At 36.0% G+C, this 25,589-nt stretch overlaps 1 protein-coding gene across 3 annotated transcripts in view; it reads right to left on the reverse strand.

Annotated features, from left to right (window-relative positions):
• The window catches only part of COL21A1 (collagen type XXI alpha 1 chain), a 175,946-nt gene that overhangs the window by 111,183 nt on the left and 39,174 nt on the right, over positions 1-25,589 (reverse strand). For 2 of the 3 annotated variants that reach the window (XM_045498591.1, XM_045498589.1), the window contains exons 2-3: positions 15,614-15,739; positions 11,735-12,286 (exon numbers count right to left, since the gene is read on the reverse strand). In XM_045498591.1, coding sequence (XP_045354547.1) covers positions 11,735-12,286; positions 15,614-15,701 — 640 coding nt within the window. In that variant the 5' untranslated portion in view covers positions 15,702-15,739. Of the gene's footprint in view, positions 1-11,734; positions 12,287-15,613; positions 15,740-16,833; positions 16,952-25,589 lie in introns of all 3 variants that reach the window. The other variant, XM_045498590.1, reaches the window with a different exon arrangement.

Genomic DNA, 25,589 nt, shown 5'->3' on the forward strand with positions numbered 1-25,589 from the left:
CTCTTTAGTATAACTTGTGCACCAACCAGACAAGTCAGAATCTTTTGCACCATTAAGTAGCCTCACTGATCATAGAATATATTATTTTTAACAATAAGAAAAATACAAAAAGTAAAAATCATTTTTGGCTTAATAAATAGTTAAGAAAGTACAATTTTAAAGTCTTACAAAATTATACATGGGGCGCCTGGGTGGCTCAGCCGGTTAAGCGTCCGACTTCGGCTCAGGTCACGATCTCGCGGTCCGTGAGTTCGAGCCCCACGTCGGGCTCTGTGCTGACCGCTCAGAGCCTGGAGCCTGTTTCAGATTCTGTGTCTCCCTCTCTCTCTGACCCTCCCCCGTTCATGCTCTGTCTCTGTCTCAAAAATAAATAAATGTTAAAAAAAATTTAAAAAAAAATTATACAAATAACTCATCTGGTTTTGCCATTTTTCATTGTAAAAGCACTGATTATGTAATGTAATGAATTTTCTTGGTTATTCCTGCTTGAATACTATAGATGGAGAAAGGGTAATGTGTTTTGCCTTTACACACCCAGACAATAGTATGTGTATAATTCCTTTACCTCATTCTTTACTCCTTGTTTCATTTTTAATTTGGCAGAGCTTTTGTAAGATATTGCAGTTATGTATCATTTTAACATACACACCATTGCTTTTTTTTTCCTTAACCATCTTAACATGTCCCTAATGTTCCTCCTATACATGGATATTAATGTTCATAAAACATGACCTTTATCACCAAAGTTAGAGTCGTTACTTAACTCAAGATCACACTTCAAGAAAGTGATGTTGACAAAGTTATGAATCAAACCTAGACCTGAGTTTGACTCCAGAGACTGGGCTGGAGCACCATATAATCATACAGCCTCAGGTCTATAGAAAAAAAATCAGCAGACAGTGCTTTACTTTAACAGACATTGTATGGAGTTTTTATTTTTTATTTTTTTTTTCAACATTTATTTTTGGGACAGAGAGAGACAGAGCATGAACGGGGGAGGGGCAGAGAGAGAGGGAGACACAGAATCGGAAACAGGCTCCAGGCTCTGAGCCATCAGCCCAGAGCCCGACGCAGGGCTCGAACTCACGGACCGCGAGATCGTGACCTGGCTGAAGTCGGACGCTCAACCGACTGCCCCACCCAGGCGCCCCTGTATGGAGTTTTTAAAAATGTTTTTATTAAGGTACAATCTACATTCAATAAAATGCCCTAATTTCAACTGCACATCAACCGGCACATATTTACATGCTTATATAACTAGTACCCAGACAAGACAAAGAACACATCTAACACCATCAAAAGTTACCTCAAGTTCCTTCACAGACAATAACCACCATGACCGGAGGCCACCAATGTTAGGATTTCTATCATTGATTAGTTTTGTCCATTCTTGAACTTAATATAAATAAACCATAGAGTATACTCTTTTACTTGGCTTTGCTTGCTCAACAAACATCTGTGGGATTATCCATGTTGTTGCACCTAACGGTGACTTGTTCTTTTTTTGTTGCTGTGTAGTATGCCACTGTATGAATTATAGTGTATTATGATGTATCGATCCACTTTTATGTGGGCGATCATTTGAGTTGTTTACAGTTTTTGACTATTTTTAATAAAGCTGTTATGGAAATTCTTGCAGATGCTTTTTGGTAAATATATGAACTTATTTCTCGTTGTCATATATCTGGGAGTAGAACTGTTGTTTCATAGGGGATCTATATGCTTTACTCTAGCAGACGATGCCACAAGCTTTTCCCAAGTTGTTGTACCAATTTTTTTATCTCTACCAGCATGTCTGCTGCTACTTTAAAAGGAAGGAGGTGTTATGAAAATGAAATACATAATTAGGGGACAGAGATTATACATGATATTTCAAAGAGAGAAAAGAGGGGGAGAATGGGCTATCCGTACAAGCTTTAAACACTCCTAATGAAAATTATTCTGAATATTTTGCCTTTCATTCCTTTCCTAGTCATAATTAACTCATACAACTGCATCTAGATCTAATCATAAACACTAACAACAAGATCTGTATGCCATAATTTGTCAATTTTCTAAATCATGCCATCATCATTCTACTTTTCCAATGAATAATCAAATATCAATTCTCAAGTAAACTATAAGCTTACTGTGTTTCTTTATTTGTAGCAAACATAGCTCTTGCCTCTCCAATTAAATGGAAAATTCTTATTTTGGGATATACCCTAAGTCCCTCACAATGTAAGTTCCCTTCAACTCAGATTAGATTCAAATCCTTTCCATCTACAGATAGAATACAAAGTGATTCCCCTGATGTTTGTTGAGATTTTATGGAATATTATACTCAATCCTTTCCTATCCATGAAACTTTATCCCACCTCCCATCCCCCATTTCTTCCTGCCTAACTTCAGTGGTCAGAAATTCATACTATATGTATACCAATAGTAAAGAGGAAGAATGTAAGTCAGTCAGTTTTATAAGACAGCAGAGAAGTTAATCACATACATGTTATAAAATCGTGAAAGCTAAAATACTGGCCACCTCCAAAAATATCTCAGTTGTTCTGGCCATGATTGTTGATATGTGTGTCCTTACCCTTTGTGACTTCTAATGAAATACAGGTAGAATTATAGAAGTAGGATAAGGCAATGCACTAGGCTACTATTGCAAAGTGCTGTAAGGCTTGAATTAGATCCAACAATCTCTAAGCAAAGAGCAGTTATACAAAGTATGAGCAGCTTTTGATGGGAGGAAAAGAAATTCAGAAGTCCTAAACATCATTCCAAGTTAAACTGCATTATGGTAGAAAGAACTGGCAGGAGAAGAGCCTCTAAGTTTTATCGCATGTAAGATACCAAAGTTCCACTCAAGCAGGCACTCACCCTCTCTTTCTGTCTATCTGTCTCTCTTTCTCACTGACTCACTCAAAGAAGATAAGGCTGAAGATGCATAGTTAATTATCTTCTGACATCTGGCCTTTGGCCCCATTTGAGCAAGTCAACATAATATACTCTCCTAAAAAATAAATTTCCCGCATCATCCAAAAGACAAGATGGCAGGAAACAGAACAGTAAGAATACACAAGTAGTTTTTGAGAGACTATTCTTTACCTGAACCTGTGCATAGTCAAGCTCAACATACCTAAATTAAAACATGGGTCCTAAAACCGAGTAATTCAAGCCACAGGCTGCTGGATGCTCTTAAAGACACATAAGGAACCTGATTTACTCAAAGAAACAGAAGAGTGAGTGATGTCAGCAAGATGGAGGAATAGGAAGTCCCAGCCCACATTCCCCCAATGACACACTGATTTAACAATAATATACAGACAAAAATACCTTTATGAAAACTCCATATTTGGGTTGCGAAGTTGAAATATCCCAAGTGAACACAAAGCTAAGAACAGCCTCATTGAAACAAGTAATATGAGTAATTAACTGTACCCACAACATTCCCTCCCCCAAGCCTGTACAAGTAAGTGCCAGGAGAGAAAGCCCTAGCTTATATTGTCCTTGGGTGGAAAAAAGAAGAGTGAAGCATGCTTCCAGGGGGCTTCCCAAGAGACAGGTTTTAGTCTCACCTCATTTAGAGCACTGACGGAACCAGAATCATTTAGATGCCTGGAAACTGCTGAAAACAAAGAAGAGTCAGTTGCAGGTTGGAGGAGGGAGCTTTTTGTGGCTAGCATGGCTCAGCATGATCAAGAGAAACATACAACTGGAATCTTCTCCCTCCGGAGAAAGAGAAAATAGTGGAGCATGTATCCAGCACTCTAGCTTTTCCAAGGGCTACCTGAGGAAATGATACTGCTCTTGCCTAAGCATGATGACAGGGAACCAAAATACTTTGGATGCCTAATGCCCACTGGGAACAAGGTGGGGAAGCTTATGGTTACAGAACTAGAAAACTTAAAGAGAGAGAAAACTTAAATACTAAAGGGAGTGAGAGATTATGAGCTCCTGGGGAAAAAAATAGCAAGCCTCTCTAATTAAGAAATTTCTCACTCAATCCCAAAGAAATGGCATCCCTCCACAAAAAGGCTTCAGAGATTCCCTCAAATCTCTAGACAAACTAACTGATGAGGGACTTCCCCTGTACAAAGACAACTGGTAAAGATTGACAGGGATGACCATTTTTTTTAAACGTGTGGATCCCAAAACAAAGCTGTAAGATACACAAAGAAACAGGGAAACATGATCCTATCAAAGGAATAGAATAACTCTCCAGAAGCAACCCTAAAGAAACGGAGGTGTATTATCTGACAAAGAATTCAAAAAAATCATCATAAAGATGCCCTATGAGCTCAACAAAATGATGGCATAAACAAAATGAGAATACCAACAGAGGTATAAAATATAAAGGAGAACCAAAAAGAAATCTTAAAGCTGAAGAATGCAGTAATTGAACGGGGGGGGGGGGGGGGGTTGGGGGGAAAGAACTGGAGAGGCTCCAAATCAGACTTGACCAAGCAGACAAAAAGAATGGGAAAACTTAAGGATAGGTCATTTGAAACTATTGGAGCAGAGGAACAAAAATTTCAAAGATTGAGAAAGATTGAAGAAAGCCTAAATGACTTCTGGGACACCATTAAATATACCAAATACATGTTATGGGAGTTTCAGGAGAGAAAGAGATAGGATTTAGTTAAAGTAATAACCAAAAACTTCTCAAATATAGGAAATGAAATGTACATCCAAATTTAAGAACTCAAAGAAATCCACATCAAGACATATTATAATCAAATTGTCACGAGAGAGAGAGAGAGAGAGAGAATTTAGAAAGCAGCATGAGAAGCAACTTGTTATATACAAGGGTAGCCCCCCCACCCCATGACTATTGGCAGATTTGTCAGTAGAAAACTTTCCGGCCACAAAGGAATGGGATGATATATACTCAAAGTGTTTGCTTAAAGAAAAATACTGCCAAATGAAAATACTATATCTGGCAAAAATGTTCTTCAAAAACACAAGAGAAATAAACAACTTCCCAGATTAAAAAAAGCCTGAGGGAGTTCATCACCACCAGATTGACATTATAAGAAATATTAAGAAAGTCCTTTAAGTTGAAATTTAAAAACATTAAACAACACAAAAGTATTGCAAAATATAAAACTTACTGGTTAAAGTAAATATATAGACAAATTCAGAGTACCATAATACTGTAACCAAGGTATGTAAGCCTCTTTTAAACTCTGAAATAGAAGTTTAAGAAAAGTATAAACAATAACCGTAACTGTAAAAATATGCTAATACAGTGTACACACACATATCAATATAAGATGTTGTAATTTATAACACCAATGACAAAGTGTGAGGGGGGCAGGGAGAAGCAAAAATGTAGAGTATATGTGAATGAAATTAAGTTAATAAGTTATCAGCTTAAAATAGATTGCTATAACTACATGATATTTTACATAAGCCCCATGGTAACCACAAAGGAAATACCTATACAAGATACATTAAAAAAATAAGAAAAACATCAAAATATGTCACTACCAAAAAAAAAAAAAAAAAAAAGTCAACGAAAGACAAAGACAGAAAGAAAGAAAAGAAGGTACCAAAAAACATATGACTGAAAACAATTAACAAAATGGTGATATTAAATCTTTCCCTCTTGCTATTTCAGATGTAAATGGATTAAATTCCCAAATAAATTGCTGAATGGAAAAAAACAAGATCCAACTATGTACTGTCTATAAGACATATACTTTAGGACTGTGGAGACACACAAGCTAAAAGTATAGGGGTAGAAAAAGATACTCTGTGCAAATAGTAACCAAAATACAGCAAAGGTGGCAATACTTAGACAAAACAGACTTTAGGTCAAAAATTCAAATGACACAAAGAAGGACATGATATAATGATAAAGGAGTCAATTCACCAACAAGACATAACAATTACAAATATATAGGCACCCAGGATAATGCCACCCAGGTATCTAAAGCAAACGCTGGCAGAACTGAAGAGAAAAATAATAGACACAGAAAACACAGTCATAGTAAGGATTTCAATAGGCCACTTCCAATAATAAACACAACATCCAGACAGAAGATCGAAAAGGGAACACAGGACTTGAACAATACTATAGACCAAAAGGAGCTAACAGACATATACACAACATTCCACCACATATCAGCAGAATACACATTCTTCTCAAGTGCAAATGAAACATGCTCCAAAACAGATCACATGTTAGGTCAAAAAATGTCTTAACAAATTTAAGAAGACCGAAATCATACCAAGTACATCCTCCAATCACAACAGAATAAAAATTAGAAATTAATGATAGGAGGAAAAATGGAAAATTCACAAATATGTGGAAATTAAACAACATGCTCTTGAGTCAAAAAACGAATCAAAAAAGAAATTAGAAAATATCTTGAGACAAACAATAACTAAAATACAACATACCAAAACTTTTGAGATGTGGCAAAATCAGTACTAAGAAGGAAATTTATAGTGATAAAAACATACATTAGAAAGGAATAAAGATCTCAAATAAATAACCTAACTTTATTCATCAAAAACTAGAAGAACTAAGCCCAAAATTAAGAGGAGGAAGGAAATAATCTATTTTAATAATCTTTAAAATAATTAAGATTAGAGCAGAAAAAGACTTGTAACTAGTCAGGATATTAAATCAGTAATCAAAAATCTCCCAACAAAGAAAAGCCCAGGACCAGTGTCTTCACTGGTGAATTCAAACAAACACTTAAGGAATTAATGCCAATCCCTCTCAAACTCTTAAAAAAACTGGAGAGGAGGAAATACTTCTAAACTTTTTTTTTTTTTTTAATGAGGCCAGCATTGCCCTGATACAAAAGCCAGATAAAGACACTACAAGCAAACTAAAGGTCCATATTCCTCATGAATACAGATGCTAAAATCCTACACAAAATACTAACAAAATGAATTCAACAGCATCCTTGAGATGCAAAAATGATTTAACCTAAGAAATTAATGTGATACACCGCATTAATAAAGCATAAAAGTTACGTGATCATCTCAATATATGCAGAAAAAACATCTGACAAAATTCACCCTTCTTTCGTGACAAAAACGCTCAACAAATTAAGAAGGAATTTACCAGGACGCCTGGGTGACTCAGTCAGTTATGCATCTGACTCTGAGTTTCTGGTCAGGTCATGATCTCACAGTTTGGTGAGATGGAGCCCTGCATCAGGTTCTGTGCTGACAGAGCAGAGTCTGCTTGGGATTCTCTCTCTCCCTCTCTCTCTGTCCCTCCCGTGCTCACGCTGTCTCTCTCTCTCTCAAAAATAAAACACAAAATAAAAAAAGAAGGAATTTACCTCAACATAATAAAGGTCGTATATGAAAAGCCCACCGTTAACATCATAATCAATGGTGAAAAACTAAAAGTTCTTCCTTTAAGATCAAGAATAAGACAAAAGAGGTTAGAGTGGGAGAGAGCCAAAGCATAAGAGACTCTTAAAAACTGAGAACAAACTGAGGGTTGATGGGGGGTGGGAAGGAGGGGAGGGTGGGTGATGGGTATTGAGGAGGGCACCTTTTGGGATGAGCACTGGGTGTTGTATGGAAACCAATTGGACAATAAATTTCATATATTGAAAAAAAAATAAAATAAATTTCAAATGGAAAAAAAAAAGATCAGGAACAAGACAAGGATGCCCACTCTTGCCACTTCTATTCAACTTAATATTGAAAGTACTAGCAGAGAAGCAAAAGTAATCAAATACTAATGAATAAACTTAACTAAGGAGGTGAAAGACTTGAATGCTGAAAATGACAAAGCACTGCTACAAGAAATTGAAGAAATCACCAACGATAGAAACATCTCACGTTCACAGATTGGAAAACTTAATATTGTAAAAATTTCCCTATCACCCAAAGTGATGCATCTCTATCAAAATCCCAAAAGCCAGACACAGAAGAACAAACACGGAATAATTCCACCTTTATGAAATATCTAAAGGAGTCAAACTCCTTACAACAGAAAGTATAATGGTGGGCTGCGAGAGTGGGAGGAAGAAGGAAATGGGGAGTGGCTGTTCAATGGGCACAAAGTTTCAGTCACGAAATATGAAAAAGTTCTAGACATCTACAGTATGACACTGTGCTTGTAGTTAACAATACTGTAGTATACACTTAAAATGTTTAAGAGAGGGGCGCCTGGGTGGCTCAGTCGGTTAAGCGTCCGACTTCAGCCAGGTCACGATCTCACGGTCCGGGAGTTCGAGCCCCGCGTCAGGCTCTGGGCTGATGGCTCAGAGCCTGGAGCCTGTTTCCGATTCTGTGTCTCCCTCTCTCTCTGCCCCTCCCCCGTTCATGCTCTGTCTCTCTCTGTCCCAAAAATAAATAAACGTTGAAAAAAAAAAATTTAAAAAAAAAAAAAATGTTTAAGAGATTAGATCTTATTGGTTTTTTACAACAATAAAAAAAGAATAGGAATAAAAGAAAAAAATTGGACTCTCAGATAAAGAAAGAAATCATTGCCTATTATAAAAAGATCATCCTGAAATAAGGAATGTATTGCAGAATGCACCTTCAGGGAAATGGTAGTCTATGAAGATGAAATAATCCATGTGAGAACAAAGAGGTGAATAATATTTTGCTCAATGTGGATCAAATCACAGCAAGAGTATAAAGGTGAACAATATTAGGAAATGGTAATCCTATATGATAAGCACCTCAAGGTAAAATTTAACCATTTGTCAAAAAAAAGGAAACTGTCAAATGATTCAAATACAAATTACATGATTACAGCAATGCATTAATCATAGTTTAATACAGTTATTAAAAAGTCAAGTTCAAAGAAGCTCATATACTGCCCTAAGTACAATTTCAAAAAACCACATTTTCAAAGATGGCTATTGTACAGCATGTTTGTGAACTGAATAGACACAGACATTACTTACATTCTTTCTTTGAGTGTGCATGAAGAGATTTTTGGCAAGATTTCCAATTTAATTTTTTTTTGTTTTTACAGACTGGACATTTCCAGTCTGTAAAAAGAATTTTTTACCCCTTTTAAGCACAGCTACTCTTTCATGTGTAATTAGAATTTTTTAAATAGAATACATTTACCAAAATACCTATCTACAAAAAATCTCTGAAGTAGTACAAATACATATTTAATCAAATTTTATTTTAGGATACAAAATAGTAAAATATCACCATGAAAAGTCTATTTTAATAATAATATATACCTAGCTTCAAAACCACAGAATTCTAATTCTAATATGACAAAGCATTTAAACATCTATGTATGTCAAATTATTTCTCAATACAACTGGGAAACAAATCTACACCCCTCTGTTCTGTTCAAGATGACAAAAGTCAACACAGTCTAACTGTTAGAGACATTAAAAAAAAAAAAAAAAAAAACCCTGTGATGACCTTTTCTACTTGATACAGTACCTTTTTAAAAGTTTGATTAAATAAAATGCTTAATTTCTATACCTTCTTAAATAATATAAAAAAAATGATTAAATGTTTTTTCTGTACTATATACCCAAAACAAATTTGAAGAAAAAAGAGAAATGAAACTTTTTCTAAGCCACAATCATTTAGAAATATTTCTAAAATTTTGTTTTAACGTTTATTTATTTTTGAGACAGAGAGAGACAGAGCATGAACGGCGGAGGGTCAGAGAGAGGGAGACACAGAATCTGAAACAGGCTCCAGGCTCTGAGCTGTCAGCACAGAGCCCGACGCGGGGCTCAAACTCACGGACCATGAGATCATGACCTGAGCTGAAGTCGGACGCTTAACCGACCAAGCCACCCAGGCGCCCCTAGAAATATTTCTATGAAATGTTAACCAACCTATTTTTGAAGATTTTGTAGGTAAACTGGGGGCAAAAAAAGCCTTTCCATGTTACACAAATATTATTTTTAGGTATATTGTATATTAAATGACTATAATATTAAAAATAAAAGATACAAATTACTTTCCCCCTAAGTAATATGAACAGAAGCATGTGTATATCCTAAAAGCATTAATGTTTACTAAAAATACAAACTTTTCCATTTCCACGGAGTTATCATAAACACAAAGTTAGATTTCATGGAATGATATAAAAATAACTGACTGATAAGTACTATATTTTCAAATGTTCTCTCACTAACCATAGAAATTTAAGTCTCTCTCAAGTGCAATTTTTAACATTTTTCCAGAGCTTTAATAATATTAGTAATTTGACCTTTGTTTTTGGAAGAAATGAGAGATTCTCATTCAGAATTCTGTACAAGAATATTCACTGTTATTTATAGTAGAAAAACTTAGAAATGAACTAAACACCATCAACTGATGAGTGGATAAAGAAGATGTATCTTCTTTATCCATACACACAGACATATACACATACATACATACAATGGAACATTACTCAGCCATCAGAAAAGAATGAAATCTTGCCATTTGCAACAACACGGATGGAGCTAGAGGGTATACGCTAAGTGAAATAAGTCAGAGAAAGACAAATACCATACGATTCCACTCATAGGAGGAATTTAACGAAACAGATGAATACAGGAGGAACAGAGAGGCAAACCAAGAAACAGACTCTTAACTGTAGAGAATAAACTGATGGTTACTGGAGGGAGGTGGGTGGGGAGATGAGCTAAATGGGTGATGGGTATTAAGGAGGGCACTTGTTGTGATAAGCACTAGGTATTGTACGTAAGTGGTGAATCACTAAATTTTACACCTGGAACTAATATTACACTGTATGTTAGCTAACTAGAATTTAAATAAAAACAAAAAAAAAAACTAAACATGCAAAAATAGAAAAATTATTCAATAAATCATCTTAGGAGACTGAGATTGTCTGCTTTCACATTAATAGAGGATGAAAATTATACACACAGTAATAGAATATAAAATAATAAGAAAATAGAGTATGAAATAATATATACAATATTATTCTCATTTAGGCACATGAATAAATTCTCAGACACGCTGAAATAAAAGAGAAAGACTGGAATGAAAAAGACAAAAACTCATTAACAGGAGTAATAATGATCATGTGTGATTTATACATATTCTTGATCTTTTTTTTTTTTTTTTTTTTTTTTAGGTTCATTTATTTACTTTGAGAGAGAGAGCTGGGGACAAGCAGAGAGAGAAAGGGAGAGAATCCCAAGCAGGCTCTGCAGTGTCAGCACAGAGCCAGATGCAGATTCCATCTCATGAACCATGAGATCATGACCTGAGCTAAAATCAAGAGTCGGACACTTAACCAACTGAGCCACCCAGGCACCCCACATGGATTCATATTTTTTTTAGTTTATTTATTTTGAGAGAGAGAGAGAGAGCGAGCGAGCGTGAACTGGGGGAGGGGCAGAGAGAGAAGGAGAGAGCGAGAATCCCAGGCAGGCTCCACACTGTCAGTGCAGAGCCTCATGTGGGGCTTGCACCCACAAATCGTGAGATCATGACCTGAGCCTGAGTTGGATGTTTAACAACTGAGCTACCCAGGCACCCCTCTTCATATTGTTTATGTGTCTTTATTTCTACCATCTCTACAACACACATATTGTGATCAAAAACAAAAAGCAACAAATATAACAAAGTATGACATTTTCCAACTGTAGATTTTTTTCAAGTAATTTTATCCAGAATAAATGAAACACAAAACTAAGCGTTCATTTCAGTTCTAACATCATAGATAATTTGACATTAAATATAACTACACTGGTATAATAAGCACAGGTTATACTAAAATGTTAGAAAATGCAATTATTAATTGTTTCCAGATTCTATTAAGGCTTACCTTCACAAAGTTTCTGCTTCATCACTTCCCTTATTTTGGATATTGCAATATAGTCTTCCACATAAAACACGTAAGTAGATGAAGGCTTATTGGCGATAGCTCTAAGTTCTGCATCCTCTGTTTCTGAGCCAACACCAATAGCAAATAAAGTGATTTTACTGTCTCTTGCTGCTTCTGCTGCATCCTTAACTTCATCTTGAGATTTACCATCCGTAAGTACCACTGCTATCTTAGTCAGAAACCGTGAGGACTTGGCAAAAAGGTAATCAAGAGCAAACTGGATGGCCTTTCCGGTCCTTGTGTTTCCACCCAGGTAGTGTATGGAGTCCATTGCGGCCATCAAGTTCTCTCCTGAATTGTGGCTTCCAAGGGGAATTTCCAATACAGGATAGTCACTATACTGGACCACTCCAACCTGAATAAACTTTGGTCCTATGTCAAAATTTTTTGTGATATTGACAAGCCATTTTTTCACTATTTCAAAGTTTTCTGGACCAACACTGTAAGAGCCATCTAAGATGAAAACTAAATCTGTTGGAGCCGTACGACAACCTAAGTGAAAAAGAAAACCATCAGAGCACATTTGCTGTATAAAAAGCAAAGCATAGGCAGTTTTTACTGCATGATTTTTAAGTAACCAACTGGGGGAGGGAGATCCTTTCACAACATACATGTATATCAAATCACCATGAGGTACACTTCAAATATCTTACTATTTCCTATGTCCATTATACCTCAATAAAGCTTAAAATTTTTTTAAAGTAACCAGTTCACTGGAGCTATGTGGGATTAAATAAGATATACCGCCTAGCTCATGAAAATTCTTTCTGAGGGCTATTATTTTTGTTGACATTTTTAATTCTTTTATCTTAATTTAAGGATTAATGACGGAGCTTTAAAAGTAGGGAATAAAAAAGACATGATGTATATGACATGATATCTAGATATCTCTTTGTATGGGCAGGTATTACCATAAAGCACCATTTTACTCTATTTCCCCACCCAATAAATGAAAACACAAAAATAAGCAAATAAATTATTTTCAGCTATACACTAGTAGCATTAAGTTATCAATGAAATATGGTTCGTTTACCGATAACCTGAAGTATTTACAATAATAAAATAAACCAACGAATAAGGGAAAGAAATTTAAAAAGAAACTTTCTGCCAACTTCAGGATTCAACTAGTCAAAAAAGATCCATATTCTTTAATATAGTTAATAAAAGCTTAATGAACTGAGATCACCAATGCAGGTCCAATATCTCATTGTCAGCCAATAATATACTTGCGCTAAGTGAATCTATGTTCAAAAGTATAAAGCTATTTATTTCTCCAGAGCGATAAGGATTCTCGTTTCAAGATGCCAGGAAACACATGTGATCAGCACACCTTACATTTCTATTAAGGAAAATAAAAAACTACCGTTGGTATAAGTTACACTTAGACAAGTTCTAAGCAGTTGTGGGGGAAAAAATCTTACTGGTCTTTTCCACACTGCACAACATGCCTCCAACCCTATTTCATTCTTTCAGTCTATATATATTAAATACCTACTCTGTGCTTGATATCCTGCTAGGTACCAGCTTCAAAGATACATAAGATATCTCGAATAGATATCAAAGTCTAGTAAGACAGACAACTGGCTGCTTAGGGAAAGTACAAAGTATTCTGAGAACATTTAGGAGGGGGTAGCAACCTAACTGTGGAAAACCAGGGTAGATATTGTGGGAAAGCTGACTGGGAGTCTGAGGTCTGAAAGGAGAGCTGTAGCCAGGTGAAGAGGAGGACCTCCTAGTAAGAGGGGACAGCAAGTGCCAAGGCCCAGAGATAAGAGTCAAACACTGCCCAAAAGACAAACTGGTTCATTTAAGTAATTCCAATAGTTTGAAATGGAAACAGAGCATGCTGAACAGCCATACTTGCTTTCTCTTTCTCTCACTTCTGCAAAGCAACAAAAATACTACTGTTTATGGCCCATATGATAAAGGTCACATATCCCTGGAGATGGTAAGTTGGAAGAGAATGAGATGAGTCAAGGTAATATGACAACAAATTTTGTTGCAAGTCTTGTGTTTTTACTCAAATCAATGGTCTCCCTTAAGTAGTGATCAGATGCCCAATTTAAAGTTATAATGGTTTATTTTCCATAGACACTGCAAATGAGATATCACAATTGCAAAGGACAGTCGTGAAGGAAAAAGCAATGTTTACTGACAATTAGTATTTGCATTTTCATATCTCCTTAGGAGTAAAGTCAATCAATCAATCAATCAATCAATCAATCTCTCTCTGCTTTCCTTTCCATTCTTTTCCTCATCTTTGTCTACTTCCATATCTAGGATGATGACAGGGCTCACAGGAAGATGCCACAATTTTAAAATTAACTCACCCAACACAGTAACCAGCAAAAACAAACACTATTGTCAGGTGAACATGCAGTCAAGAAATTACTTCCCCCCTCCCAAAAACTTTTTTCAATGCCAAAACATAGATTTATCTCAAAACTGTAACCATGATTATGATGCCACTCTTAAGGTGGTGGGGAAGTCCAAAAAAGCCTGAGGGACTCTATTCCAACATCCTCTGCCATGGTGACCACAGCCAGGGTTCAGGTTAGGGACAGCAGAAATGGAATTCTGCCCCAGAGGCGAATTTTCTAACCCAAGGGAATGCAATTCTTCTGGGGTTTTTTGAAAGCTGGACTGGGATTACAGACATCTGCTTTCATTCGAGACACAAAAGGACAGGCAAGTTATGTTTACAGAGTTCTTTAGAGTTGTCCTTCCTCAATGCTATGAGACTCATTGTCTAGACCTGCTAGTGTCTGTGTGCCACTTGATTCAGTATTTATAAACTCTAACCAGGTTGTTCTTGGCCCTTCATACCCCTTTCCAGAGCCACGGAGCATATATTTCACAACTGCCAGGTGAGCCAAGAACATGGGTACAAAAGCAAGTATTGCCGTTTATAAAAGCTAGGCAAAATACCACTCCAAGAGACTTCTTCCTTAGAGAGATGAATTACCAGTGTCACCGGGGGAAAAAAAAATGGACTAAAGAGCAAAGGCATAGTTCTAATACTAGTTATGGCACTAATCAGCTGTGTGACATTAGGTAAGCCCCTTAAATTTTGCTGAATCTCTTTTCCCACCCAAAAAACCAAAGCATATCTACCTTCTATAGTGCTTGGGTTGATTAACCTATAAAAGTGTTATATAAACATTAAATTTATTATTGTTTTAATAAATTTTTAGCAAGTTGTCAAACCATATGATTTAAGTGTTAGAGAAACCATAATTAATTTACAGTAGGGTGTCTATGAGTTTTCAAATATGATTATAAGCAAAGTTTTTTTTTAAAAAAGCATGATATCTATAAATAATGGCCTGGGTAGCAGAACAGCAATTAACATAACCCTCCTTCTCTAATGCAAGCTCTCCTACAGGCAATCAGAATAATAATCACCATTTACTCAGATGTCACTGTGCTAAGCCATTAAAATGCATTATCCTGTTTACGTGGATTATCTCATTATCTCTATAAGGTAACTTCATAGGATGGTCCTGATAATCATCCTATGAGGTAGATACTTCGTCTTCACATCACTAACCTCATAAATGGCTGAGCATGAACTCAATATGAGACCATTTATTCCAAAGCCTGATGGGTAAAATAAACAATTACCACAGAATTTTCTCAAAATTACCGCTGATAGAAGTTTTTCCTCTCAGTTAATACATAACACAGCAATTCATTTTATTTTAGGGCATTACAACATTAAAGACAGTAAGAATAAGGTCCTTAAAAGAATTGCTTGAGCTCCACTAATTTGATTTCTACAATCGATTTGTTGATAACAAAAATGCTGATAGTTCTTACTTGATCTTATTTCCCCATCTTCAGCTAATACAGAATTCTGAAGAAGCAGGACCGAAACTATCCAAAGAAACATATTATGGTGAGCCATGTTTCTTCTTTCGTTCTAATATTTTGGTTTTAGGATTCCTAAAAAGAGAGAGAGAGAGAAAAAAGGAAAGTTAACTATATTAGAAAAATAAAGACAAATAGCTAGTCATTATTAAAAGTCTAGATTTTTTCATTGTAATATCCAGCTGGAGTACAGTTTTTAGTAGCCTTAGAATAATTTACATGTCCAAAATAGCCATATTTTTTAATGTTTATTTATTTTTTAGAGAGAGAACATGAGCAGGGAAGGGGCAGAGAGAGAGAGAGAGGGAGACACAGAATCCGAAGCAGGCTCCAGGTTCCAAACTCTCAACACAGAATCTGACGTGGGGCTTGAACTCGTGAACTGCTAGATCATGACCTGAGCTGAAGTCTGATGCTTAACTCACTGAGCCACCCAGGCGCCCCAGAAATAACCATATTCTAAATGTGTTATGCAAGAGGACAATGAATAGGAGCTGAGGAAAACTGTAAGTCTTTTAATTCATAACTATCTTGAAAAGGTATAAACTTTTCTAAAACTTTGGGCTTTGCTCAAAATATTTACTAGAATTCCTTCTTCCAGCATAGCCTGTAGAGCCTTATCACATTCTTTGTATTATCTCACTGGGAGCAAACATTTTTCTTTTAAAAATGGATTTGCATTTAAGAAACACTTAAAGGGCATCTGGTAAAAATATTTACATAATAAAGCGAGCGGATTTTAATTTTTTTGAGCATTAAGAGCTATTTTATTTGATTCATAAACACTCAGTTATATGACCTTAATACGTCTTCTAAGTTAGTCCAAGGACTTCACTTCTGGTTAGAATGTGGAAAGTTGCAAGGCACTATCATTCCCACCAACGCCAGATAAACTACACAACTATAGTCTTTTATACCCACTGGGAAAGACAGGATTTAAAGAAACTTAAATTAAAATTTCAAAAGTTAGCAATCCTTTATACGATAGAAGAGATTCTGGGCTGATTTCATCCCTAGCAGAAAGGGAATCCTCTTCAGGAGGGTCCCAGACACAGAAAGAGTATGCCCCTAGTCAGCAATACTTGCCCATGAGTCTTAACAGAGTACATGGAACAGACAAGTACTACAGAGAAAATTGAGAACAACACGGAACAACAAGAGAGATCTACCTTCCTCTCCCTGTTCAGGTATCCAGGGAATTCCTCAAACGCAAATCTTTGGCATGCTGGGGGGGGGGGGGTGTGAAGCAACAGAACTCAACAGAAATCCCTTGGAGACATGCCAGTTCTTAACTACAGTGGAGAAAGAAAGAGAATTCAAAAAGCAGAAAGCTGGGGCACCTGGGTGACTCAGTCAGTTAAGTATCTGACTGAGGCTCAGGTCATGATCTCACAGTTCATGGGTTCCAGCCCCACATCACATGGAGTTGTGTGCTGACAGTGCGGAGTCTGCTTGGGATTCTCTTGCTCTCCTGCGCGCACTCTCTCTCTCTCTCTCTCAAAATAAATAAGCTTAAAAAAAAAAAAAAAAAAAAAAAGCAGAAAGCCAAAGAAAGGACAAGAGAGAAAAACAGAACTTGTAAATACAAAAGGCTGGAAATCATACTGACAAGCTGAAAGAAATTTCCCAAGGGTCTCCCAAGATGTGAGAAGCAAGAAAAATCTGATTTTTGATCAGGATTAAAATACTCAGTATAAGCACATCCAGAGATGATGTAAAATGGCTATCATAAATATGTTAAAGGATCTAATGAGTAAGACAAACAACAATGGGCAAAAATATGGGAAATTTCAGAAGAGAGATGGAAACGTTAAAAAAAAGATACAAACTGAAATGCTTGCCATGAAAAATATGTCAAAAAATAATTCAGGGGCGCCTGGGTGGCTCAGTCAGTTAAGCGGCCAACTTCGGCTCAGGTCATGATCTTGCAGTCCATGAATTCAAGCCCTGCGTCGGGCTCTGTGTTGACAGCTCAGAGACTGGAACCTGCTTCAGATTCTGTGTCTCCCTCTCTCTCTCTGCCCCTCCCCTCTGTTCACTCTCGTTCTCTCAAAAAAAATAAACATTAAAATTTTTTTTTAATTCAAATAAAAATGTGACATTTTAATGCTCACATTTCAGTAATCATTGAATTAGACAAAAAAATTAATGATTGTACAGGTTTCAAAAATATCAACCAACTTCACCTCACTGACATTTACAGAACACCTAACAGCAGCATAATATACACTCTTCTCACTTCTATTCAAAATGTGAATACACTTCTATTCAAAACCGTACAGGAAGTCCTAGCCACTGTCATACTCAAAATGAAAATAAAAGATATAAAGCCTATAAAGAAATAAAACTGTATTTATAGATATGATTTTTCCATAGAAAACTTTTTGAAATCTACCAAGACATTAGTTGAATATGTCAATTTGGCAAGGCCACAAGAAACAAGGGTAGTAGGGTTTTTTTAAGTTTATATACTAGTAATAAAATTGGGGGGAAAGGGGAAATGTAATCCTCTATTTAATAGTATCAGAAGCATCCTAAACCTAATGAAAAATGTGAAAGACCTCTACCCTAAAAAATATAATACATTGTTGAGAGCAATTAAAAAAAGCAAATAAAGAATCTATATTCATCAATTAAAAGACTCAGTCTTGGTTACATGTCCATCCTTCTTAAACTGACCTATAAATTCAACACAATCCCAATTAAAATTCCAGCATATTTTTAAAACAAAGTGATGAACTTATTCTAAAATTATATAAAATTCAAATGATTTTGAATTAGAAAAACCATCTTAAATGAAGAACAATTTTCATCAAAGAACCATCTTGATTAAGAAGAACAAAATTAAGAGAATTTATACTACTTGATTCTGACTTACTAGAAAGCTCCAAAATCAAGAAAGTGTGCTCTTGGTATAAGGATAACCATACAGAATGGAACCCAGTAGAGTCCAAAAACAGACCCACACGTCTCAGTTGGTTAAGCGTCTGACTTCAGCTCAAGTCATCTCACAGTTCATGGGTTCAAGCCCCATGTCAGGCTTTGTGCTCACAGTTCAGAGCCTGGATCCTGCTTCTGATTCTGTGTACCCCTCTCTCTCTCTCTCTGCCCTCTCCCGCTCATACTCTGTCTCTCTCAAAAATAAATAAACATTAAAAAAATTACTTAAAAAAAAACAGATCCACACTTACATGGTCAATTGATTTTCAATAAAAGTGTCAAGGTAAGTGAATAAGAGTCTCTTCACTAAATGGTGCTGGATCAACTGGACAAACACAATAAAATGAACCATCTCATCCTGCATACAGAAATTAGATAAAGCATAGACCTAAATGTAAAAGCTAAAACTATAAAGCTTCTAAAAGAAAACTTAAGAGAATATTTTCATGACCTCAGGATTAGGCAAATTTTCTTAGGACACAAAAACCACTAGCAACTTTAAACATGGATACATTCGATTTCGCCAAAATAAACACTTCTGTTCCTCAAAAAACACCCTTAATATTCACAGTACTCAAGAAAAGTGACCCATATCCAGAATACATATATTTTTTAAACTTCTACAGTATTACTCAGCCATAAAAAAATAAAATAAAATCTTGCCATCTGTGATGACTTGGATAGACCTACAGGGTATTATGCTAGGTGAAATAAGTCAGTCAGAACAAGACAAATACCATATTATTGCCTTCATATGTGGAATATAAGAAACAAAACAAATAAACAAGGAAAACAGAAATAGACTGAGAGACATAGGAAGCAAACTGCTGAAAGCCATACAGGGGTTGGGTTGAAGGGCTGGGGTAACAGGAGAAGAGGATTAAGAGGTACAAACTTCCAGTTACAAAATGAGTAAGTCATGAGGATATAACAATACAGGAAATATAGTCAGTAGTACAGTAATAACCATGTCTGGTGACAGATGGTAGCTACACTTATTGTGAGGATCATTTTGTAATGTATAATATTGAATCACTGTGATACACCTAAAACTAACAAGATATTTGTGTCAATCATAGTTCAACAAATAAAAATAAAAATATTTTTTAAAAATAAAATAATTTACTGGCAAAAAAAAACCTAAAAATCAACAATAAAAGGGAAAATAATCTGGGGTGCCTGGGTGGCTCAGTCAGTTAAGCATCTGACTTCAGTTCAGGTCATCATCTCACAGTTCTGAGTTCAAGCCCCACATCGATCATCTGTCTCCCTCACTCCCTCACTTTCTGCCCCTCCCCTGCATATTCCCTGTCTCTCTCTCTCTCTCTTTCTCTCAAAAATAAACATTTTTTTAAAAAAGGAAAACAATCCATTTTTTTTAATAACGGGTAAAATTCTTGAACAGATACATTACATAGACAGATACAGAAATGGCCAATAAACCTATTAAATAGAACTCATCATTAGTCATCAGGGAAATAAATGTTAAAACCACAATAAAGTAACATTTCACACCCACTAAAATAGCTAAAATTTAAAATTGACAGTATCAAATGTTTTTTTGAGACTATGTGGAAAAATTGGACCTCATACATTGTTGGTGAGAGTGGAAAATGAAATAACCACTTTAGAGAACTGTTAGGTTCAGTCTCTTAGAAAAGTTAAGCTATGACCAACAATTCCTCTGCTAGGTATAAAACCTAAAGAAATGAAAACATGTGCCTACAAAAAGACTTTAAGGATGTTTATAGTAGTTTTATTCATAACTGTCCCAAACTAAAAGTAACTCAAGTGCTATCAACATGAGAACAAACAAACAAGTTGTGTGGTATATTCACATAAGGAAATAACACAACAGCAATGACAATAAAGTGAACTATTGTTATAACCAACACATGAACAAATTTTAGATTTGTTCTGTGTAATGAAAAAAGCCAAACACAAAAGAATACATAAAGCATGATTCCAGTTATGCGAAGTCCTAAATCACAAAACCTACCCATGGTTCTAGAAATCAGGAAACATTTGACTTAGATGAAAGAATTCAACTGGAGGGGCACCTGGTTGGCTCAGTCGGGTAAGTGTATGACTCCTGATTTTGGCTCAGGTCATGATCTCACGGTTCATGAGATCAAGACCCACACTGGGCTCTGAGTGGTCTTGGAATTCTCTTTGTTCCTTCTCTCTTGAACTCTTTCTTTCTCTCTCTCTCTCTCTCAAAAATAAATTCATAAAAACACTTAAAAAAAAAGAATTCAATTGGAAAGTGGCATAAGTAAACTGGGTCATAGAAACATCTACACTTGCAGTGACGTTATTCTGGTGTATAAATTTATCTAAGCCCATTAAACTTATGGCTTGATAATTATATAATTTGTTGTATATAAATTATACCTCAGTGAGAAACAATCCAACATCATTGCTGTCATTTTTCAAATTAGGCTGGCCCCTCTGGACAAAGAGCTATAAAGGTCGAAAAATGTCAATGAGAAGCATTTTTGGTGAGTCATCACCAGGATGTACTATTTTATGGTAATAAGTTATGCTAATAAATATTGACTGAATTCCACCCCAAAAGCATCAAAGTTAAGTTATTCTGCTCCTCTACCAAAATCATCCTTACTATTTTTATGTAGTATCTAATTCCTTCAGAATTCCTGGGCTAAAGTTAATTGTCTAATTTTATTCAATTCTAGATAGACAGCTATTAAAGTAGATGATATAAAAAGGGCATTAAATACATGTTACAGTCATATTATTTGGCCTTTGAAACATAACAAACATAACTGGAATGTTTCATAAATATGTTTTATAACTATTTCATTGTACATATGCTTAAGTGCAATGCATATAAACTGAGACATATCCCTGTTAGCATTTACGTCAATCACCTGGGGAGTTTGTTAAACATATGGATGCCCTAGCCCTACCCACTAGCTTCAGACTATAGACCAAGGGAACAAACATTAAAAATAAAAAGTTTCCCATATCCATATGCTACTGTATACCAAAGTTCCAGAAATTCTGATGTAAGGTAATACAAAATATGATAAATAAGGAAAAAAATTTTAAACTCCTACAGTTCTTCTCTGGTAGAGAAGTTAGCTAGCAACCCCAAATTGGAAAGCATTACTCAGAGAATCTCTTCAAGCAAATATGTCTCAAAATTTGCTACTCAAAGAGTGGTCATATGCCACCCTTAAACATGGAAAATCCTGGAAACAATGTCTTGGAATGTCTTGGTATGTCTTGGAAACATTTAACCTTTTAATGCTATAGGAATAATTCTTGATCCAGCAGAATGTAGGAATTAAACTGAGTTCACCTGTTAATGTGGATATGCATTAGGCTAAATGCACACCATGTAATCCAGGGTATAGATTTAACACTGCCACTAACTTTACCTTAATATCTTTCCCATAATGTTCAAAAAAAAAAAAAGGAAATTGATGATCCATAATCTTCCTTTCAACTACAGAAATAATGATCCATATTCTCTGACCTCACATTCTTGTGACAATGAAAATGTGTAGTTTACAATGGTTGAGGCTACAGCACTTCATTTAATCTTGGGAAGTGTTGAAGAAAATAAGGTTTGTTTAGGTACCATGGCTTGCCTGTCACATGAGCTCTAATCAACAACAGACCCAACACTTAAACTCAGGTTCTCTCACCTAGAATTCTTGACTATTTTCATTCAACAATAAACAGTTAATACGTGCCTATTATGTGACAGATAGGTCTGGGAATTCAGCAGTGACCAAACTAGATAAGGGATCTGTTTTCATGCAGTTCCTGTTCCAGAGGCTAAAGAAGTAACTTAGTGAGATAATTTCACATAGTGGTAAATGCTATGAAGAAATACAAATAGTAACATGTAACTTGGGGCCAGGAGAGGAAGGGCTCTTGTAGATTTAGAAGTCCAAACAGGCCTCTAGAAAGATGCCATTTGAGCTGACAGCTGAGTAATGTTAAGGAGCCATCCTTGCCCGGAACTGAAGATAAACCTTCCCTTTTGCAGATGGAGAAGTTTGGTTTGTTCCGTGAACAGAACAAAGGTCAGTGAAGCATGAGTGTAAGAGCAAGAGAAAAAATGGCCGGACTAAAATGATGTACCAAGGCCTACACGCAGTATGTTAAATTTAGGACTATCTTCCCTAAATGCCAAGTGAATCCAATGGAGGGTTTTAAGGATAGGTGCATCATGATCAAGTTTTTGTCACATTTAGTATATCATCCCACTTCCCAAATCAAAGAGCTTTAAAGCTTATTTATTGAGAGAGCACGTGCAGGTGTGTGCACACAAGTGGGAAGAGGGGCAGAGAGAGAATCTCAAACAGGATCCACACTGTCAGCACAGAGCCCAACACAGGGTTTGAACTCGCGAACCTTGAGAGCATGACCTGAGACAAAAATCAAGAGTTGGATGCTTAACCGACTGAGCCGCCCAGGCACCCCAAGAGCTCTATAAATTTTAACACTTGATTCTCAGAGAAAGCAAGACAAAGATCAATTATTATCCTTTTTTACTTTTCACTTCTCTTCCATTTCTTTACCCTCTGTGTTGTATCACACTTCACTGTCACAGTCCCTAACATTTTATTAAAATCAAAGTAACTACTTGTGAGTAAATCTGTGAGAACAGTGGATACAAATGAAAGCAAATTCTGTGTCTCTTGTCTCCTTGCAGTTAATGTTTCTTGCAGTGGGTCAGTGGTAAAGGCATGGGAATCAGCAGGAGGAGCCATCAGGAATGTAATACAAGCTTTCAAAATAAGGGACTGTCAGGAAAGATGCCATCTCAAAATCTGGTTGCTGTGCTCGGCTATAAAACCTTCACATAAAACTGAAGACTAAAAATAGTCCCCTCCTGGGACACTAACACTCAGGCTTATTTATAGGCTCTGCCTTTAAACTACGTTGTAAAACAGGAAAAGGTGGAGAAACAAATGGCAGTCCTCACACTTTCATGCACACATACACACACACATCTATTGTGTTCTAGATTTCTGACATTATTATAGAAAGAAGCATTAAGTGGGACAGATAGACTTTAAAAGGGCAAAATGCTGGCAAAGCAGAAAACAAATTAAGAAATAATTCACCTATATACATATGGATGTATGTAGAGTTTGGTCTAGAGTCTGAGTTATTAAAACAACAGAACTATGGTTATAACATTTGCCATTTCACAGATCCAAGCAAGCCCCCCCCCAAAATAAATAACTAATCAATGCTACCTTGATTGTGTGTAACAATTTGTGGATATCTAAAAAATGACATTGGTTATATTTCTCTAAACAACAATCTAGTGTGGTAGGGCAGATGGGTAATTATAAATCCCCATTTCACAGATAGACTAACAAATTCAAAGATACTATGTTATACCTTGTAGAGTTTACCTTCCTGCTGCAGAGTGGGTGACTACTTTCGCAATTCATTTGTACATTACACAGCATCCATTAAACCCACACAAGACAAAGTGAAGTGCAGTAACTCGGTTGTCTGTAGTTTGGTGGAGTGGTTTAAAACTCCATCTGGCCATAGGAGCTTCTGAATACTCAAGCAACAAAATATACACATCTGTGCAGGCATTCAAATTGAGGCCAGTAAAAGACAGCCAAGGAACATGGAGCACAGTATATTTTATTTGCCTATGCCAGCAAATCCACTGAAATCAGGCCATAGGATTCTGTCGGTAATTTAAGCTATGCTTAAAATGTAGCCTTTTTTTCTATCCCTAAATTCCTCTCATATTAACATATATTAGCCTAATTTTAATTCTTTTAATTCACCTCTAGTTTTTAAAACAAATTATTACAAAGGTAAAGACATCAATTTCCAAAGAGATAGCTAAGAAAATTTTTCAACCTCTAACTCAGGTCAAATTATTCTCCAGCAACTTAATCTTCCAATTCATCCATGTTACACCAAAAAGAATGCTGGATAACAAGTCATGAGGTGTGAGTTCTAGTCATGCATGTCCCCTGTCTGCCTACTTAGAAAATAAAACATAACCATAGGCAAAGTTAAATAGCAATATGGGATAATAAATACAAAATATATGGTATAAACAAAAGAGGAGCCAGGGTAAAGGAAACAGGTGGAAATGAACATTTTATGTTCATCCCAATTATGGTTTCTAAATACCATTTTCCATTAAAAGGAACCAGGGCTCTTTGGGAAAACAGCAGATTCCAGATCTATAACGACAGAAATCTTGTCATTACAACAAGGAAGTCTCAAAAACTACTGGGATTAGATCAAAAGGACCAGAGAACTAAATTGAGGGGCTCCTACTGGGTAGCAATGAAAGCATCTGATTGTTAAAAATAATAATACAGTGGAATGAAGCAAGACAATTTGATAAACCTATGAGTTCATAATGATAAATACAAAAAACACCATAGGTCACCTTTGGAGGTTGCTAGTATACAAGTAAAGAAAGACAAGAATTTTCTTTTCCTACATCTGTGATACTTCAGGGTAATAAAACAGTTGATGAAGCAACAGTTAATAAATGCCAGGAGAATAACAGAATTAGAAAATCACATTTTGCAAGGCACCTGGGTGGCTCTGTCAGTTGAGCGACCGACTCTTAATTTTGGCTCAAGTTGTGATCCCAGGGGCGTGGGATCAACCCCCACGCGAGGCTCTGCACTGAGCATGGAGCCTGCTTGAGATTCTCTTTCCCTTTCCCTCTCCGTCTCTGTCTCCCCCCCTCACCCCTCTCCCTAACTTGTGCATTCTCGTTCTCTCTCTCAAAATAAAAAATAAAAAAAAGAAAATCACATTTTGCAATGTCTCATGAAATAATGGATCTAGGCAAGGATCACTAATGCTGCTAAAGGTCAGACAGGAAATTAGGACACATGTATTAGACCTGTCTAACAAGAGAAAACCTGGGTAAAAAGTAAAATTTAGAGTCATTGACAAAGAAACAAAATATCGCCAAGAAAAAGGTACCAAAAAACAGCCAAAGGAT

This window comes from Leopardus geoffroyi, chromosome B2, assembly GCF_018350155.1.
Source record: "Leopardus geoffroyi isolate Oge1 chromosome B2, O.geoffroyi_Oge1_pat1.0, whole genome shotgun sequence".
NCBI lineage: Eukaryota > Metazoa > Chordata > Mammalia > Carnivora > Felidae > Leopardus > Leopardus geoffroyi.